The sequence below is a fragment of the Malus sylvestris genome, chromosome 3 (assembly GCF_916048215.2).
Source record: "Malus sylvestris chromosome 3, drMalSylv7.2, whole genome shotgun sequence".
Classification (NCBI taxonomy): Eukaryota; Viridiplantae; Streptophyta; class Magnoliopsida; order Rosales; family Rosaceae; genus Malus; species Malus sylvestris.
In genome coordinates this window covers 2,491,709-2,511,911 of record NC_062262.1, presented here as the reverse complement: position 1 = coordinate 2,511,911, position 20,203 = coordinate 2,491,709, and the positions used below count along the sequence as shown (strand labels likewise).

At 39.3% G+C, this 20,203-nt stretch overlaps 3 protein-coding genes and 1 pseudogene across 3 annotated transcripts; 3 read left to right on the top strand and 1 right to left on the bottom strand.

Moving 5' to 3' along the window:
* The first annotated feature begins 51 nt into the window (after positions 1-51).
* LOC126616323 (heterogeneous nuclear ribonucleoprotein 1-like) lies at positions 52-2,744 on the top strand. The gene is made up of 6 exons (XM_050284367.1): positions 52-223; positions 478-518; positions 862-1,025; positions 1,152-1,251; positions 1,409-1,578; positions 1,851-2,744. Exons 1-6 carry the CDS (start codon positions 168-170, stop codon positions 2,373-2,375), a joined length of 1,056 nt encoding a protein of 351 aa, XP_050140324.1. The 5' UTR covers positions 52-167; the 3' UTR covers positions 2,376-2,744.
* A 1,631-nt stretch (positions 2,745-4,375) lies between these two features.
* Positions 4,376-7,269, top strand: LOC126616327 (ER membrane protein complex subunit 8/9 homolog). Its single transcript, XM_050284371.1, has 5 exons — positions 4,376-4,752; positions 4,900-5,046; positions 5,143-5,202; positions 6,680-6,843; positions 6,939-7,269. The coding sequence occupies exons 1-5, from the start codon at positions 4,546-4,548 to the stop codon at positions 6,967-6,969; spliced, it is 609 nt and encodes a 202-aa protein (XP_050140328.1). The 5' UTR covers positions 4,376-4,545; the 3' UTR covers positions 6,970-7,269.
* LOC126615398 (pentatricopeptide repeat-containing protein At4g21065-like) lies at positions 6,996-15,113 on the top strand (annotated as a pseudogene).
* Positions 15,114-15,180: 67 nt separating this feature from the next.
* LOC126616319 (oligopeptide transporter 1-like) lies at positions 15,181-19,171 on the bottom strand. The gene is made up of 7 exons (XM_050284361.1): positions 18,930-19,171; positions 18,320-18,762; positions 17,781-17,878; positions 17,071-17,643; positions 16,504-16,771; positions 16,133-16,315; positions 15,181-15,999 (listed from the first exon to the last, which is right to left on the bottom strand). Exons 1-7 carry the CDS (start codon positions 18,994-18,996, stop codon positions 15,379-15,381), a joined length of 2,253 nt encoding a protein of 750 aa, XP_050140318.1. The 5' UTR covers positions 18,997-19,171; the 3' UTR covers positions 15,181-15,378.
* Positions 19,172-20,203: the final 1,032 nt, after the last annotated feature.

The following is a 20,203-nucleotide window of genomic DNA, read 5'->3' as shown; positions in this document are numbered from 1 at the left end:
AGTTGACATTTCACATACTGTTACTCCTTCCAATATATATGGGGAAAAATAATGTTCTCCACCACGCAAAAACCCTAATCTTGTTTTTCTCTCTTCGCTCCCAACTCTCAAAGCTCATAACTTTTTCGTTCCTCAAAATTTCCCGAGAAACTCCGATATCGAGCGCAATGGGTTCGAAGTCGAATGCCGGCCATCCTCACACAGGCGATGGCGCCAGCCCTGGGTACTTCTTCCTTCCCTCCCTCTCTCTCTCCCTCGTTCTCCCCCATACACCCAATTTAGCTGTTTTCTGTTTGGTATTCGAGAAAATTGGATCTTTCTGAGAAAATAAATTTGAAGATTTTATGCATCTTTATATTTTCTAGCTGGGGTTTCCGTTGTTTCCTGTATTTTCTCGTTATTCAAACGTTGGGGCATCGTTTGCGGCGTTTCCTCACGTTTCCTAATTGTTTTTAATATTTTATCTGTAATTCGCAGAAAGATCTTCATCGGTGGATTGGCAAAAGACACTACAAATGGTGAGTTCTCTTTTCAAACGTAAAGATTTATAATTTTTTTTTTGACCTTTTTGTTGTGTTCGCAAAGTTAATTAGCAAAGGTTATTCTTTTTCTTCCCTGTAAGAAGTAAATTTAAATTCAAGTTGTGGTGCGGCGAAATTATGTGGCATGAAATTAGTGAAGTATGTAGAATGCTTATGGTTAATTTTTGGTTTTATAATTGACTTTGGATGGTTTTAGGTTATTTTTCAGCTTGCTTGGTTAATTGGCTTTGTATGGTTTTTAGATTAAATGCAATTTATCGTTTTGTTTTGTTACTAATGTGTTGCGCTTTCTTTTATTTTATTTGCTTGGGATCAATAGCTACATTTACCAAGCACTTTGGGAAATATGGAGAGATAGTGGACTCGGTGATAATGAAAGATCGCTTCACGGGTACCCCACGGGGATTTGGGTTTATTACCTATGCCGATCCATCAGTTGTTGATACAGTTATTGAGGAGACTCATGTTATTAATGGAAAGCAGGTAAAGTAGATGTTTAAGACTGCATCTTTGTATGGTTTATTGTAAATTATGGTGCTCATGAATTGATGCTATTACTTATTTATACTCTTTATTTTATATATGACATTAATTCTATGGATGATGCAGGTTGAGATCAAGCGAACCATTCCAAAAGGTCAAGGGCAATCAAAGGATTTTAAGACAAAGAAGATATTTGTTGGTGGCATTCCATCATCAGTCTCTGAGGGTATGCTTTTATGTTTTTATTCTGCTTTAGTGTGTTTACAACTCGGAAGGTTGTCAGTTTCCTATTAGTTTCACACTGAACTTTTGCCCGACATTTACTTAAGCTTGTTTGCATTACCATCTTCATCCCTTTTACTTGGCTTGCTAAATTTGTGCAGATGAGTTGAAAAGATTCTTCTCTGAGTATGGGAAAGTGGTGGAACACCAGATCATACGAGATCATGAGACCAATCGTTCTAGAGGCTTTGGGTTTGTTATTTTTGACAGTGAGGAAGTTGTAGATGAGTTGTTATCTAAAGGAAACATGATTGATATGGAGGGTACCGAGGTGAGCTTGTTTAGATGGTCTCTGTGCAAACAGCATGTATACAAAATCCTTTTTGACATGGAGCATCAATTTTTGCATTCTCCTGTTTTTTTAAATCTATGCATTAAAGGGTTGTTATCTTTCGTTTCTGTTAGTTATTATAATGATTCAAGTTAGTTATTTGGAACTAATTTTAGGTGGAGTTTGTTACAGGTATAGATCTTCTCAGGAAAGGGTGATCACAGTAGCTCCATTTCTAAATAATCTAGGTTAACTAAGTTGCTCTGTTGTAGGTGGAGATCAAGAAAGCTGAACCAAAGAAAGCCTCAAATCCACCATCTGCTCCTGCATATGGTAGCAATTCTAGGGCTCGTTCTTTCAATGATGGCTTTGGTGGATATGGCAGTTCTTATGGTAGTTTTGATGGAGGGTTTGGCCCTGGACCCTATAGGACACCAGGTGGTCTTGGTGGTAGATATGGTGGTGGTTATGGCTACGGTTATGGTAGCGATAGTGGCGAATTTGGCAGTGGTTATGGGAATTTTGGCAGCAGTAGCTTAGGTGGCTATCGAGGTGAGACTTCCCTTGGTTATTCTAGCCGCTTTGGACCATATGGTGGTGGTTATGGTGGGGGCTATAATGCGAGTGGTTTAGGTGGTTATGGCCGAGGCAGTGAAGGCTATGGAAGTTACGGAGGTTCAAACTATGGTGGTGGCTATGACTCTGGTCCTGGGGCTACTTATGGTGGAGGAGCAGGTGGACCATATGGAAGGGGGGGATATAGTAGCAGTAGTCGGTACCACCCCTATGGAAGGTAGAAATAGAAGGTGCTAGTGAGTACCATCCCTATGCAAGATAGTAATGAAGGATTTTCGATGCAGTTGCTTAAGCTTTGCCATAGAAGTTTCACACAGGTTGCTTAGAGTCGTCTGGCACTCGGTTAGGCACTTTCTTGGAACTGTTAGAGGCTTTGCAGTTTGAGAAACTTTTATGGCGAGAAGAGTTTATTAGTCTATTTCTGTTTTGTATGGTTTAGAAACACTATGTAGATTGAAACACCTGGTGTCTGCTACAGACGTCTTGTAGTTTCATTATGATTTAGTATGTTGTCGACTATAGTATCGGATGATGGAAGTTTATTACAATCTAATTAGTGATCTAGATAGATTCTCTAATGGTTTAATTTATCTGCTTAGCCTAGCCTGTGATGTTTACATTAGCATTTGGTCCCTTATAGTTATATTTGATGCGTTAGTACTATTATTCGTGTTTCCTGTCCAGGGCTGTGGTTTTGTGTGTGCTCCTTCATAGGGTTCTCTTTGTGTGCGTTCGCATACGGCTTTGTGTTGAGATTCAGGTGAATATTCTTTTAACTTGCTTTTGTAAGATGGTACTCTTTCATCTGTGATTCTAGTTTCCAAATCGTTAAAAAATTATACGAGATGCAAGTTTCAAGTGTGATTTTCCAGTTTGGCTTTTGTATATACTTGGTGAATGCCGTTGATGGCTTTCGGTAGAGGGAAGATTTGAGACCTTATCTGTTTGCCCTACTTCTGTTTTCAAATTTCTTTCGTTGTATTTCTGATTGCTGTGTAGTTTTGATTGAACAATGTGATGCATTTAACTTACTAATCGCTTATACAATTATATTTAAGGAAAACTAATGAAAAGAGCTTGAAAACTTTGAGTTTTAATCAAAAAGACAAAAATGTGTTGTGAGTGAATAGTATCATAAATGACTTTTTAAAGTAAAAACGTTTTTTTGGTTAAAACTAAAATGTTTTGTTAAAACTTTTTTATATTTACCCCCGATTTCTTCCAAGTTTTTCGAACTTTGGAAGCAAAACTTCTTCCAAATGGCTCGGGCACTCTTATTATTTTTTTTGTTGGTGCAACTGCTTATTATTTTTTTTGTTGGTGCAACTGCCCTTGTTATTCGTTCTCTTCGCCAGCCGAAAGACGCCATAGTCCAAATTTGATGCCCATGTTTTTGAGTTAAGCACCTGCTGTGCTAGCATGGTTATTTAAACACTGACGCTAATTACCACCAAATAAATAGGAAGACAATGATCGAACTGTGGGCAGTGAGCAAGGATGGAACTAGCCACAAGGTTATGGTTGGGTTCGACCTCCAACTGTTTACGAATGATTTTGGAGAGAATTTTAACGAAAAACTTCCGATATTGTTCAGTTTAACTTTTATTTTGCCTTTATCGTTAAAACTCAAAGTTTTCAAGCTATTTTAATTAGTTTTCCTGATTTTGGAAGCGATTTCGCATGCTTTTTATAGAAACGATTTGCGCACTTTTATTAGACCTTCTGCACTTCCCTTTTAAACAAAGTAGTTATTATGCAAAAAATTAGATAAATTCAAAACTATCAAGATTAGTGAAGAAAATTGACGAATACGATTCAACAAAGAAATTCTAAACTCTTACTTCAACGATTGTATGATTTTAGATTTGATAATTGTTGGCAAACATGATCTTTGAGAGAATATTTAAACTTTACAAAAACGTGTGTAAAAATTATGTAAAAAAATAATGTCTCGGATCCGTTCATTGATTTATGTGGGGTAAAAAAATTGGAGAAAAAGAAGGAACCAAGTTTGGTTTAAAAAAATAAAATAAAGTAGAAATAATAGGATAAGGATCCGCATCATTTTTCTGGAAATTCTAAAAATTTCGTGGTCATGATTATACATTGTATATCATGTAATAAAAAATTATTTTAAAATTTAAAATTTAAAATTAAATATAAATAATACCAAAATAAAATTGTCCATTCAATAAACGATCACAATAATAATGGATTCCTAGATATCGAGGAAAAGACTAGAAATATTCGCATCACAATGTTCATATCCCCAAACTTATAAAAACACTGAAAATTTGGACTCTCTCCTTCTCTCTCTACTCTGCTTTCTCAGTCTCTCTCTCTCTCCTCTGTTGCCGGCGATTCAGCAAGTGAAGTCCAACTCAGTGAGTCATGGGTGGCGAGTTACGCTACGAGATCGCACAAAATGCCTACATAAAGCTAGTGCTACACGCTCTCAAGCACAAGACCTCCGCCGTTAACGGCATCCTCCTCGGTCGCGTCTCCCCCCACAACGACGTCGTGGAGATCACCGATTCCGTCCCTCTCTTCCACTCCCACATCGGCCTCCTCCCCCAGCTCGAGATCTCCCTCATCCTGGTGGGTCCCAAAATCCTCTCTTTTTCTCACACCACTTTTGTTCCTCTAGGGTTTCATACACTCGAATTGGGATTTTTCCGGGAAACAAACGGTGCCCTAACTCTGTAATTTGATTAATTTTTGGTTGTTGTGATTGAATTGGGACAGATAGAGGAGCACTTTGCTGCTAAAGGAGTGAGCATTGTGGGGTATTTCCATGCTAACGAGAGGTTTGACGATCACGAGCTCGGCGGCATTGCCAAGAACGTCGGCGATCACATTTATCGCTACCTTCCTCAAGCTGCAATTCTTTTGGTATGCAAATTTTCAGTCCATGAAGTTCTGTTTGTGTTGTATGTTTGCTTTTTTGGTAGTGGGTTTTAACATTCATGTCTTTTCATCCATTTCTAGCTTGATAACAGGAAGTTTGAAGCTTTGTCGAAGACTAAGGACCGGAGCCCCGTAGTGCAGGTGTGTATCGTTAACTTTATCTGTTTGGGGGCGATGCATATTTGTTTATGAAAAGCATTGATCTTTTTCTTTGTCCATTTATATGATATGATGGGTGTATGAGTGTATAAGTGTATTTGATTGTTTGAACTGCTTGTCGGTCTTAGCTAAAAAATGTGAGAAATGAGAAATTTGTGTGAGGTATGCGTTTTTGTTTTCCTAGCGTAATAATTGGACATTATTTTTCGAAGTTGTTGGTGTCGATTGTTGTTGATAAACTTGGGAAGTTAACCATGAGCTTGAAGAACTAAATAATTTGGTATATATGTACACGAAGTTTCTGAGATGTCTTTTCTAACATTTGGAAGACTATATTTTGATGCCAATCTTTTCATCTCAGTTTTTTTTTTAGTCATTTTACTGAAATAGAAATGAACTAGATAAAGGCTTACTCCATGAGCTAAAGTTTCTTGAGAAGCGGAATATCCACAATGGGATTGCAGGTCAGCCTAATTCCTAACCCAAATGTAAGGTGAATGAGGTTACCTTTTGGCCCTTCCTTTCAAACCAACTCTAGGCTACAAAAGCTTGGAGTGTATTCTCTTAGATTGGGTTGGTAATGTGCTTTAGGCTAAGTTAATAAAGTTTTTATTTTTGGGGCTGCCGGAGTTGTTTCCTTCTTTTGGTGTCCCAGATAGAAGCTAACATATTTTTTATAGCCTCATAACTGTCATATTTTCATCCTCGCCTGCCCTTCCTGATGTGTATATAACATCTAGTCTTCTTGTATTATTTAAGGATTATCATTTACCAAACCTGCATTTTTCTAAATTATAAGCTATTGCTGAGTTTGGGGATACTAGATTTCACCTACTTCCTGCAGATAAGCACAGACACCATCTTTTCCCATTCCTAATCTATGTTCTAGATTATCTGTGTGACCCTCATATTTTCCATCGTTTTCTTCATTAGATCCATTTTTAATAAAATTTGTGTTTACTACATCTTGAAGAGCTCCTTCAGAGCATCTCTTGGGACTCTTTACCTTATCACTATAGCAGAGCTCCACACTGTTTGAACTATGCCCTCACATTGCTTCCCTTCAATATCTTTTGTCTTTGATATATTCAGTTGTTTGGAAAGCTAGCATGGTAAGAATTGCAATAGAGTTTTGAAGGAATTGGCAATAGTCCTTATTCGGGAAACAACAAAATGAAGTTTGATATTATTATCTTTTAGGGAATTCAGAGGACTTAGATGGACAGTCTTTGTTAAATCTTCCGGAAGTTATTTGTCTTGAATTGATTCTATGTTGAAACCATCTTTGATTCTTTAGTGACTTCATCCTCTTTGATATTAACTTCGTTTTATGTTAATCCGGTTTTATATTACCTGATTGTTAGTTGGATCTGATTCTAAGTGATTTCATCTTCGTTGACACCAACTTCGTCTTCCTCCTATTTATTCTTTGTTTTTTTCTACCTTTTGAAAAAATCAGCTCTACACGAAGGATGCATCCAGGACTTGGAAGTTAGTTGGATCGGATGGAAACCAGTTGACCATCAAAGAGCCATCAGCAAATGTTGTTCTATTGGATTACATCTCCACCGAAAAATGGCAGGATGTTGTAGATTTCGATGATCACCTTGATGACATTAGCAAGTGAGTGCAATACACCTTGATTTTTGTTATCTTATTTTCAACTAATATTCGTATTGATAGGGTAAACTGATGTTGATTCGAAATGTAAATGACAGGGACTGGCTGAACCCAGAACTATTCAAGTAATCCGGCCATCCCCGTCGGTATTGCAAATGGCTCCATGCTTAACTCAGTTTCTCGTGCTGGGTTTAGAGGACAAGGGGGCATACATTGACGTCAAGCTCATCACTTTCTTTTTGTAAGGAATTTTCGAGATGTAAAAAACTGCAAATCAATTATCTTCTCATACTTTTACGTTCGACGCCAAAGGGTTTCAGCATCTTCTTTTGTGGACCACTTCAAATGAGGTTTATGGTTTGGTTGTAGAATTGGAACAAAAATGTCAATTCAGTTTTGCACCTCAAGTTATCTTTCCTTTGCATCAAATTTTCTTGTTGACTGGGTTTACAATGTTATGTTGTTAGACATTGGGTTAACGTTGTTGACGCTATCATATTTACGTGGAGATTGTAGCTCAAGTGGTTAAAAACATTGATCGGAAGTCTTAGGTTCGCACCATTGGCATTAAACTGGTGTATATGATTTCGTCCTACTTCCTTCATTCCCTGTATCCGTTCTTTATTAAAAGAAGAAATGTCGATATAGAGTTCTCTTTTCATCCCCTTTCATCCTCTCCTCTTACATTCTTTATTTTGTCTCTCTTTCTATAAAAAATTAATATAAGATGTTGACGTGACTTAACCGTGACTGTTCAAATAGGAGGGGAGGGAATGGGAGGGCAAAAAAGAGGGAAGAGGGAATAGAATCTTACTCTTGATAACATTGGCAAAAAAGTGTTGATAGCAAACCGATGGATGGAATGCTTTATTAGTGCATTATTTTACTTGAAATGCTTTAGAAAATTTAAAATAACTAAAAAAGTTTTCGGTAAAAGTGTTTATAGCCGAAGCTTGAGAAACTCCACACTTATCTAAGTACACCAAAAAAAAAATATTTTGCACCTTAAGTTCCCATTTTACCCTTGAATGTAAAACCCAAAGGCCGACGCTTCAGAAGAGAAGAAAAACCGTTAAACTCAACTGCCTTTTGAAAAGTCTCAATGCTTTCAACGGTCATTTGCCTCCATCTTCCTCCTCTGAACCACATCACAGACTCTCACACTCCCCAAAAGCTTACAGCAACCCACCTCCTCCACAGATTTGCCTCCCCATCCGAGCTCAAACAACTCCACGCCCACCTCATCAAAACGAACTCTTCCCTCACATCCTTCCATCCCTCTCTAATCGCCTTGATCTGTTCACTCAACCCCAGCTTCTCCTACGCCCGGAAACTCTTGATACCCCCGATACCGAAGCCTGGAACTCGTGCCTGAAAGCCTTCGCCGAAGGCAACGACCCCATTGAGGCGGGTCTGCTTTTTAACCAGCTGCAGAGCTTTCGTGTTTCACCGGATAGTTCCACGGTGTTTTTCGTTCTGAAGGCGTGCACGCGTTTGTTGGATGTTTCCATTGGAAGGGTGGTACATGGGTATGTGGAGAAACTGTTGTGCTAGGATAGCACCAAACCAAATGGAACCAACTCAAGCTAACCCACAGGAAATTTTCAAATGAAAATGCAAGAACAAAATATTAAAGACACCAAGATTTTAACGAGGTTCCTCAACAGTCAGTGTAACTGGAGTACGTCCTCGGAGCAGTAGGAGCTCACCCAATAATCCACTATCAACCAAATGGGAGTTTACAAAGTGTTGGCAATCTCACAACCCAAAAGTCCAATACACCCAATAGCTCTCACACACAAAAGAAAAAAATAGACAACATGATGATGTTTGTTAAAAAGAGAAAAGATGGACAACATCATTGTGTCTCTTCCTTGTTTTGGGTGAAAAGATTTTTCTTTTTCTTTTATTTAATAGCCGAAAGGTTTTTGAACACTTGTGGCCTTTAATTCAACAATCTCCACCTTGGCCAAGTTCCGAAAAACACCATGATAAGCCAACCAACACAATTAGCACACAACATCACTCCCGAACACTAGCAAGAGAACAACTCATGCCAAGCCAAATGCTCCAAAACTCCTACTGCTCAACGCCTTCTTTATATAGGCATAATGTGAGCCAAGTTCAAACAGTGAACAAACTTGGCTACACCAACAACCTTAGTCAACATATCAGCGGGGTTGTCTTTAGTTGGAATCTTCTGGAGAATGATTTCCCCTTCACCAACAATTTCACGAACAAAGTGATAACGCACATCTATGTGCTTGGTCCTCGCATGATGAACCTGATACTTAGCCAAATAAATGGCACTCTGACTATCACAATGTACCTCCACCTGCTTCTGATCAACCCCCAAATCCCTAATCAGCCCATGTATCCAAATGGCCTCCTTTATAGCTTCAGCAACTGCCATATATTCAGCCTCTGTAGTAGACAAGGCAACAGACGACTGCAAAATGGACCTCCAACAAACTGGTCCTTTAGCCATAGTAAACACATAGCCTGTAGTAGACTTCCTTCCATCCAGATCACCTGCATAATCTGAATCAACATAACCAACTGCAAAATGACCAATACCAGAGTCATCTCTCTCAAAGCATAAACCAACATCTCGAGTACCATGGAGATACCTCAATATCCACTTAGCTGCTTGCCAATGCTCTTTACCTGGATTATGCATATATCGACTCACCATGCCAACTGCATGAGCAATATCCGGTCTAGAGCATACCATTGCATACATCAAACTACCAACCAAATTTGCATATGGTATATTTTTCATTTGCAGCTTCTCTTTATCATTTTTAGGACACTGTAGAGAACTCAATTTAAAATGAGGAGCCAAAGGGGTACTAACCGGTTTGGTTGAATCATGAACTCCAAACTTCCGAATCAATTTCTCAAGGTATTGTCTTTGATTCAAACTGACCAAACCCTTCTCTCTATCTCTAGTGATCTCCATGCCAAGGATCTTCTTCGCTTCACCAAGATCCTTCATCTCAAACTCATTCTTCATTTGCTTCTTCAATTTTTCAATCTCTTCAACATTCTTTGAGGCAATCAACATATCATCAACATATATCAACAAATAAATGAAAGACCCATCTTGCAACTTCTTGAAGTACACACAATGATCATATTGACTTCTAGAATAATTTTGGCCTCTCATAAATTTATCAAACCTCAAATACCATTGCCTTGGAGATTGCTTCAAGCCATAAAGTGATTTCTTCAATTTGCAAAACAAATTTTCCTTCCCTTTCACTATATACCCATCCGGTTGACACATATAGATCTCTTCATTCAAATCACCATGTAGGAAAGCCGTCTTCACATCGAGTTGCACAAGCTCAAGATCATATTGTGCAACAAGAGCTAACATAATACGAATTGAGGAGTGCTTCACAACCGGAGAAAATATTTCATTGTAGTCAATGCCCTCTTTTTGTGCATACCCTTTAGCAACTAATCTTGCTTTAAATCTCACATTGCTTTTCTCATCAGCATCTTCCTTCTTGGCATACACCCATTTGCAACCGATAGCTTTCTTGCCCTTAGGCAATTTAGCTAACTCCCAAGTCTTGTTCTTCAAGAGAGAATTCATCTCATCACCCATGGCATTGCACCACCTCTTCTTTTCTTCACTCTCAATAGCTTCCTCAAAATTGGATGGAATCTCATCGGTGATAATAGGAAGAGCAAAAGAAACATAGTCATTATACCGAGCTGGCTTGGTAATTTGTCTCTTTCCTCTATTCTTGGCAATAGACTCTTGAGGTGAAACTTCCTCTTCAACTTGAATAGAATCTTCAAGTTCGACTTCTTCAACATCCTCATGGTCTCCAACTTCTTCACTTGTAGTGGCATCGACATCAACAGAAATATGATTTGAAGTACTAGAGGCAACTTTCTCAAGCTCCACCTGTTGGACATCTTTCACATTCTTCTCAGAGACTTTGTACATACTTTCTTCATCAAATGTCACATCTCTACTAATCACCAGTTTCTTCATCTCTAGACACCACAACCTGTAACCTTTGACACCACTACTAAAACCAAGAAAGATAGCCTTTTTGGCTCTAGGATCAAGTTTATTTTCAGTCACATGAAAATAAGCAGGTGAACCAAAAATACGGATATAGTCATAATCAGAAGAAGGTTTTCCAGTCCATACCTCCATTGGTGTTTTACCCTGAATAGCAGTTGAGGGTAACCGGTTGATGATGTGACATGCATAATTAACTGCTTCTGCCCAAAATGACTTGCTTAAACCCGACTGAGACAACATACATCTAACCTTCTCAAGCAAGGTTCGATTCAATCTTTCTGCAACTCCATTTTGTTGTGGAGTTCCCCGAACACTAAAATGTCTCACAATTCCTTCCTCTTTGCAAACTTTAAAGAAAGGATCGGATGTGTATTCACCACCATTATCCGATCTCAAAATCTTAATCTTTCTCCCAGTCTGGTTCTCAACCATTTTCTTCCATCCCAAGAAAATGCTTAACACCCCATTCTTGTGCTTCATAGTGTAGACCCAAGACCTTCTTGAATAATCATCAACAAAGGTCACGAACCAATGTCTACCACTCAAAGAGGGAGTCTTTGTAGGACCCCAAACATCTGAATGCACATAATCAAGAATGCCATTCGTCTGATGTACAGCAGTACCAAACTTCACTCTAGTTTGCTTCCCCAAGACACAATGCTCGCAGAAATCAAGTTTACAAGTCGTGACACCTTTTAGAAGACCTTTTTTCACAAGCCCTTGTAGAGCTTTCTCACCGGCATGGCCTAATCTCATATGCCACAATCTAGTACTATCTGAATCAGATGTGCCCATATTTTCAGAGACTACAGATGCTTCACCTGTCACAGTGTTTCCCTGCAATAAATACAAATGGCCACATCTAGGAGCTTTCATCACAACAAGTGCACCATAAGTAACTTTCAATGTCTGTCCATCTGAATGAAACCTGAAACCCTTGGATTCCAAAGTACCCAAAGAAATAAGATTTTTCTTCAAATTCGGTACATACCGAACACCTGTCAACTCTTTAACCATGCCATCATGCAACTTCAAACGAACTGTACCAATCCCTTTTGTTGTGCAAGGATTGTCATCTCCCATGAACACAACACCACCATCAAACTCTTTCAAGCTTGAAAACCAATCCTTGTGAGGAGTCATATGATGAGTACAACCCGTATCCAACACCCACTTAGTAGCACAATCAAATGATGAGGAAGTGGTTAAAGCAAAATCAGAAAAATCTGTTTCAACCTCAGCAACATTGGCTTCAGAACTTTCTTTTCCTTTGGTCTTCAACTTAGGACAATCTTTCTTCCAATGGCCCTTATTACGACAAAAGGCACATTCATCCCTTTCCAAAGGTTTTCTACCTTTAGAGTTTCCTCTAGGTCGAGACTGTGATTTTTTCCTACTAGAAAATGATCTTCTTTCCGATGATCTACCTCTAACAAATAAAGCTTCAAAGGTATTATCATGATTTTTATCTCTATGCCTCATTTCATAATTCATCAAGGCATTTGACACATCTTCAAATTTCACAGTTTCTTTACCATGCATAATAGTGGTAACAAAATGCTCATAAGAGTCCGGCAAGGAATTCAACAATATTAAGGCCTTATCTTCATCCTTAATATCCTCATCTAAATTTAACAAGTCGGCAATCAACTTATTAAAAGCATCAAGATGTCTAATCATTTTTGTACCTTCTTTGTATTGGAAGCGGTAGAGTTTTTTCTTCAAGTGTAACCGGTTCTCTGCACTCTTCGTCATATATTTGTCTTCCAATTTTTGCCACAACACACTTGCTACCGTCTCCCGCATCACAAAATACTTCTGAGTTTTTGCAAGGCATAACCGAATTGAAGAGCAAGCCCACAAATTTAATTTTTCCCATTCCGGCTTCGACATAGTTTCCGGCTTCTCTCCCAACGCGGCAAGTAGATCTTGTTGAGCTAACACATCTTTGACCTCACATTGCCACATCCCGAAGTTGTTTGTGCCATCAAACTTTTCCACTTCGAACTTTGCATTTTGCACCGTCGTTCTTGCAAACCCGGAGCTGCTTCCAAAAGGATTTTCATCTTGCCCGTCTGACATCTTTGGCAACTAGACAGTACCCAAGAGCAACCAGTGCTCTGATACCAATTGTTGTGCTAGGATAGCACCAAACCAAATGGAACCAACTCAAGCTAACCCACAGGAAATTTTCAAATGAAAATGCAAGAACAAAATATTAAAGACACCAAGATTTTAACGAGGTTCCTCAACAGTCAGTGTAACTGGAGTACGTCCTCGGAGCAGTAGGAGCTCACCCAATAATCCACTATCAACCAAATGGGAGTTTACAAAGTGTTGGCAATCTCACAACCCAAAAGCCCAATACACCCAATAGCTCTCACACACCAAATAAACAAATAGATAAAGAAATATAATGAATAATTTCTTCTCTATACATATAGCTCAAAGCTATTACAACAACAACTACTTTGGTTGATGATTACTAATCAAATGAAGCAGCAGCTTCTTCTTCTGTTTGGGCTCTCTGCAACTCTCTCTTCTCTCTGTAGAAAATAAGCTCTCTCTATCTAGCTTCAAAGGCAACAACTCAAAGTCTAGAACCAAAACCCACGGGTGTTAAAGGTAAAAGAAAAAGAAAAATCTTTTCACCCAAAACAAGGAAGAGACACAATGATGTTGTCCATCTTTTCTCTTTTCAACAAACATCATCATGTTGTCTATTTTTTTCTTTTGTTTTATTTAATAGCCGAAAGGTTTTTGGACACTTGTGGCCATTAATTCAACAGAAACTTGGGTTTCCGTCGAATTTATTTTTGATGAATATGATTCTGAACTTGTATACGTTGTGTGGTGGAGAGATGTTGTGTCCTGGAATATATTGGTGACCCAGTTGGTAAAGAGGGGTGATATTAGGGACCGTATGATCTGTTTTCGCGGATGCCCGGTAGAAGTGTGAGGTCATGGACGTTGATGATTTCAGGGTTTGTTCACTGCGGGAAGCCTAAGGAGGCGATTGGTTTGTTTTCGGAGACGGAAGAGGCTGGCGTGAGGCCAAATGAGGTGATGGTAGTGACTGTTCTTGCGGCGTGTGCTGACTGGGGGGACTTGGGTTTGGGTAGGAGAATTCATGAGTACTCAAAACCAAAGTGGGTTTAGCAAAAATGTTCAGGTTTCCAACACTTTGATTGAAATTTATGTCAAATGTGGATGCTTGGAGGATCCTGTGAGGTTTTCGATGGGATGAAAGAGCGAACGGTTGTGTCATGGTCAGCTATGATCGCAGAGTTTGCCATGCACGGGCAAGCTGAGGAAGCTCTAAGACTTTTCTCTAAAATGATTCAGAAAGGCATGGATCCGAATGATGTAACCTTCGTCGGACTGTTGCATGCTTCTAGCCACATTGGGTTTGTGGATCAGGGTCGTGAATTCTTCACCAGCATGACTAACGATTATGGTATAGTTCCTAGAATTGAGCATTACGGTTGCATGGTTGATCTTTTAAGTAGGCAGGGCTCCTTCAAGAGGCTTACGATCGAGTTTATCACAAACATGCCTATCAAGCCCAATACTGTCGTATGGGGAGCTCTCCTTGGCGGATGCAAAGTTCACAAAAACATTGAACTGGCTGAAGAAGCAACTAAGCACCTTTCGGAATTGGATCCACTTAATGATGGATACTATGTGGTTCTGTCAAACCTTTATGCAGAAGCACAACGGTGGGAAGACACAACGAGGGTGAGAAAGATAATGAGGGATCGAGGGGTGAAGAAGACGCCCGCATGGAGTTCAATTACAGTGGATGGAGTGGTTCATGAGTTTGTAGCCGAGGATGAAACCCGTCCTCAAACTCAAGAGACCGTCCAAATGTGGGAGAAACTAGTTGAGAAAATGAAGCTGAAGGGTTATGTGCCTAACGCCTCAGTTGTTCTGCTAGACATGGAAGAGGATCAGAAGGAAAAGTTTCTCTATCGTCATATCGAGAAATTAGCGCTGGTTTTCAGGTTGATCAACACAGAACCTGGAACACCAATTCGAATTATGAAGAATCTTCGTGTTTGTGAGGACTGTCATGCTGCTTTCAAACTTATATCAGCAACTTTTAGAAGAGAGATAGTTGTGCGTGACCGTAACCGGTTCCATTGTTTCAAAGATGGTTTTTGTTCCTGCAGGGATTACTGGTAAGACGATCTAGACTCCTAATTAAGAACATTATACAGTTCAACTAACATCATTTTCAATGACATTACATTTTTCAGTTTTAAAGCATAGTTTGCATCTCTGGCTCCAAATTATGAAAAATAAACAAACTATTTAATTGCACAAGAATAAAACTTGTCTGTAAAGTAATTCAAACTAATTCACTAAGCCGCTACATCTTTCTGAACTGCCATGATGGTGAATATCATCATCATCATCATCATTATCATAAAAAAATAGAAGACTGGGCTATGATTTGCATGCATTCTAGGATGATTTTGAAGCATATCTTAGAGAACTGGACACCCTTTAGTCTTTATCCCCGGTGCAGTAGGACACTTGGCCAACGGACAATGGTCGTCTTGGTCCAGACCCCACCACTTTGGACCCATAATTTCCTTGGATTGGAGGGTGACATATAGGGTAACTGCTGTAAAGGCCACACCGGCATCCAAAGCAGCAGATAGGATATAGTTATGCCTAGCCCACCACCCCTTGTGCTTTCTGTAAACATACAAGTTGAAGACAAGTGCAACTGAAAACCATGACAAATAATTTATGGCTTTCGCTGGTGGCATGACACCGGTTGATCCAAGGATTATAGGCATGTTTATGTGCCGAATCCACTTCTTATTGGGGAATTTTTTGTGGAGTAGCCAACCGGGAATAGGTGACAGAAAGCCGAGGAGGAAGAACCAATTCAACTCTGGGTAGTTTCCTTTCTTAGTGAACATTCTGAGTGGGCCTATGACTCCCCATATGATTGAAGCATTGTAGAACACATCATCACCCGGGCATGTCCACGGACTTCCCGCTGGCAAGTTTGCTGGATCACAGATGTTCTTCACAGTAGTGAGAAGCCACCATGATGTTCCAAAGAAGGCACTTGTAGCTGTCAGTGTTCCGGCTAACTGAACATACAAAAATGGACAATTGCATGTAACTATGTGTTTCTGTTTCATTATATCATATGAAAAACGAAACAAACATTACTAATACTATTAGTACTACTACAAACATCGCAAGCATTCTGTCGATGGTTACCTGCACTACAAACATGGACTTAGGGGGGATCTTCATATAGTGGCCTAATTTGAAGTCACCAAGAAACATGAGTGCCTGTGACATGCTGATATATCCATAGGTCTTGAAAGCCACATTAGCCAGAGGCCTCCCGGGATAAATGTACCCGATAATCAACTCTGTAATTATGTTAAGCCCTGGTTGCTGCACAGTAAATATTGAAATGAGCATAAAAGGTATTAGCAGTCCTTGGAACACGCTTCGACTTTATTAAACCCGGGTATAGGTACGATATTTGTAGGCATGTTCATGTATCTACGTATATGCTCAAAATATAAAGAAAATTAAAGTTCAATGTAATACACAAATGCTGTATCTAGGGTTGGCCGTACCATGTTTGTTGTGGCGGCAATAACTCCGATGGGTAAGGTGAAAGCTAGTGCAATGGTGCAGGCGAGTAAAACTCCCCACCATGGAAGTTGGAGCTGTTTACCGAAACCTTCACAGGTAAAGATGGCAAGACCAACCATGGAAACAAGGATTATCTGGAACCACCATTCTGGGACAGGTTCGTAGTTCCTCTTCATAAGTCTTGTGTGGACGTCGCCGAGCTGATTTTTCACTGCACCGGTCGTCTTTCTCCACAGATGCCAGATTTCTCTGTTTATCATGATCCATGTCCCATAAAGAAGATAACAAGGAAAAAGTTATTAGTTCTTAAGAAACATTGCAGAGTTCGTGTATAGGAAATTACAAGCGATAGGTTAGGTTTCAAATTCTTCGTCTAATATCAAGGTAATGTTAGGGAGATCAAATTTCTTTCCTGCATTATAACATGCGAGTAATGCTAGTCCATTCTATTGAAACTCTTACAAGAAGATGACAGTCTAATTAGTAACTATCCCGACTTTTAATAGTAACTATCCCGACTTTTAACATCGAAAAAGAGAAAAACTTACTTTCCATGATAGAGTCCAACATGTGAAATAGTAGATGTAAGAGTGGCAAAGCCCCAGCCATAGGTGAGGGCGAAGAAGGTACTGAGGTGGAGTTTACTGTAACTGTTATACTGGGGCAAATCGATATCAAAAGTTTTCTGATTGAGAATTCTCGAAACGTTGTACTTTTGGCCATCAACATCAAATGTGTGGGAGGAAAAGATTGGGAATTTCTTAGCATCATAGGTATTGGTCCAATACGTAACAGGCAAAATGATGTAAAAAATCAGAACAAAGCCAATTAGCATGTTGATCACAGCAACATCTGGGTAGGCTAGAGGGCTGCCCAAGAAGGCGGCAATGGTGGACCAGTCGAGGGCAAACGAGCCAATTCCGAGGCCCTTAAGGCCGGAACCAATCTGTTGCGCAGTGATGGAGTCCTTCCAAATCCAACAGACGAAGGAGAGGGCTGTTAGGGAAGGGAAGAATAAGCTTGGGACAATGTAATAAGCAAAGCTGCATACGAAAACAATGATGAAGAATTGCATCCTGGTTCTGCCTCCTTTGGGTCTCTTTTCCCTTTCATGCAATGCCCTGCCATTAATTTACATTTTATGATTTAGTTAATTCAAGGAGCGGGAATCGAACACAAAACTTTGAAAACAGGTTTGGATACTCTTAACTGCTTGAGCTACGAACGTCTCTTTTGCTAAAATCGATCATATATGTACCTGAATAGAGAGACTTGAACAAGATTTGAAGGCCACCACATGTAAGGTGAGTCAACAAGAAATTTTCTGAATAATCCAGCCCATCCATATCCAAGCATCTGGAAAAAAAAATCATAAAAGTAATGCTTGATGTGGTTTAAACAGGTATATTTGACCACTGAATTTGACACAACGGTTTAAACAGAGTGATTGAGCCCGTTGGATCAAACCCAATAGTCAAATATGCGTTGGCGCTAAGTGCCTATGGGTATTTAAGAAAAATTGTGATGCGATGCCCATTTTGGAGAAAACCCTAAGCGAGGATCTTACTTCCCCTGCCACATGTTAGTTTGAATGACGTACGTGTTTTCCGATCAAAACATAGCTTGTATTGTAGGTTTTTCTCAATGATTCAAATTCCGTAACACATTATGTTTTAACTAGGGCGTACGGGCCGCTCCACGTACCAAAAGTCTAGTCTCAAGTTTTTCTTCGAGCGGGTCCCGCCTATACAAACTTTTATTCAAAATGTGGTATTAAAATGTGGGACAAAAACTTGCCTGAGTGGTTTGAGATAACAAGAAGGCTGCCATGATGTGAATATCTCTGTGGTAGTAAGCCTTGACAATTGTGATAATGTTAACTGCATAAACACTGTTTGATCCAGAGTTTGCAAATATTGTGATCAAAACATGTTCTTTCATACTGAAAGGCCCCGGATTCAAAGAAAACGACCATTTTGTAAATGGGACTTGGAACTCCGTCGCAGGAAGGACCGCCGCCATCAGCTTTCCTAGGGGGAGGACTACGATTTGGGCCGAGACCGAAGAAACGTATAGATGGTTTTGCCGGTACCCGAAAAATTGGTTCACGAAGGCAAGAACAACGCATGATAGTAGGCCGAGAACCCACGTCCGGAATGTCATGGTCGGCTCCGATGGATCGTCTGTGGTTGGAACCGTTAGCCTAACTTGCTCAATTGGGCAGTCATTCACTTCTTCATCTGTTTGCATGTGTGACATGTATACAAAAATGACTCGTTAAACACAACAAAAACATGAAGGAAAAAAAAAAAGAGGAATGTGTGCACGTATCAAAGTGTGGTATGACTGTAAGAAGAAGAATTGGATCCTTTTTTTTTTGGGGGGGGGGGGGGGGCGGGGGGCTCACCGACGACGACGTCGATGTTGAAGTGAGACTTCCCCCCAGGGATGTCCTCGTCGTACTTCACCGTCATCGGTCCTTCTTTGCCTCCTTCACTGTCTTTGTTTCTCTTTCAAACAAATAACAAAGCCTCTCACACCAGTTTTATGTATGCTAGTTTCTCCGGTGCACACACTTAGGTTGAATTCATGATCCTTTCACTTTCCAAGAATCAAATTATTTGAAGTACATTTACTGATCATCTTGTTGACGAGCTTTTATAGAGTTGAGAATCACTTAGTGCAATTGGTGTCACTTCTTCTATTCGAGATCTGACCAGCGGAGATAGTGGTAAGAAAAAATTGTGGTCCTAATAGCAACGCTCTTGAAAAAAAAACCGTTTTTTAGGCCTAAAATCTGGTTCAGCCTAAACTCTTAATTTGTAATGAAGGTATTGGTCAAAGACACAAAAATCTAAATTTGGAAAACAAATGTAACGTTGAAAAATTCTTATATGCATCTGACCGAAAAAGTTTTGACACAATGAAAACTTGGCATTAATGATGTCAGCATGTATATTTCTTATTTTTTAAGTACTATGCATAATAAAATATCCCATGTATCGATCTGGAAAGAGGGAAACCGAATACTAGACCTCGAGTTTAGTCGTGATTCGTGAATACTATTGACCATTTGAGTTGCTAGCCCATTATTCAGTTGGTTCATATTTAATAATGTTATGTTGTCACACTATCTAGTAATTGTTATATGCCGCTTATTGATAAGATTAAAAGCACACCACAAAGTAGCACACAAATGTCCTATTGATTTTCCTTATTAACACTAAGATTTGTCAATTGTAGCATATGAAAATAAGGGTCTTTCCCGCAGAAGATTGTTTTATCTAACTACTTAAAATGTCACAAAAACTGGTTGTTGTCCCTACTGACCAGCCACCGAAAAAAAATTATTAGACTGACTTACACTAATCTAAAGTCTACGGAATTTTATAGGAAGACACTAGACACACAGAGCTACACTTCTACAAATTTTTGGGATTTTTGGATTAGATTTGATATTTAAATTAAATCAAACAAAAACAGGACAGAAACATATTTTAAGTAGTTCACATATTAAGAAAAACGAGTTAGGGGAATTGCTATCCACCACCAAATAATCATGCAAACATGTTATGTTTCATTCAAATTCCTTTTATTTCCGGATGAAGATGCTCAAGTTGGCTCAATATTAGAATTCAACCTATTACTCTTTCTTAGGTAGTATGTTAAGAGAATGGCGTT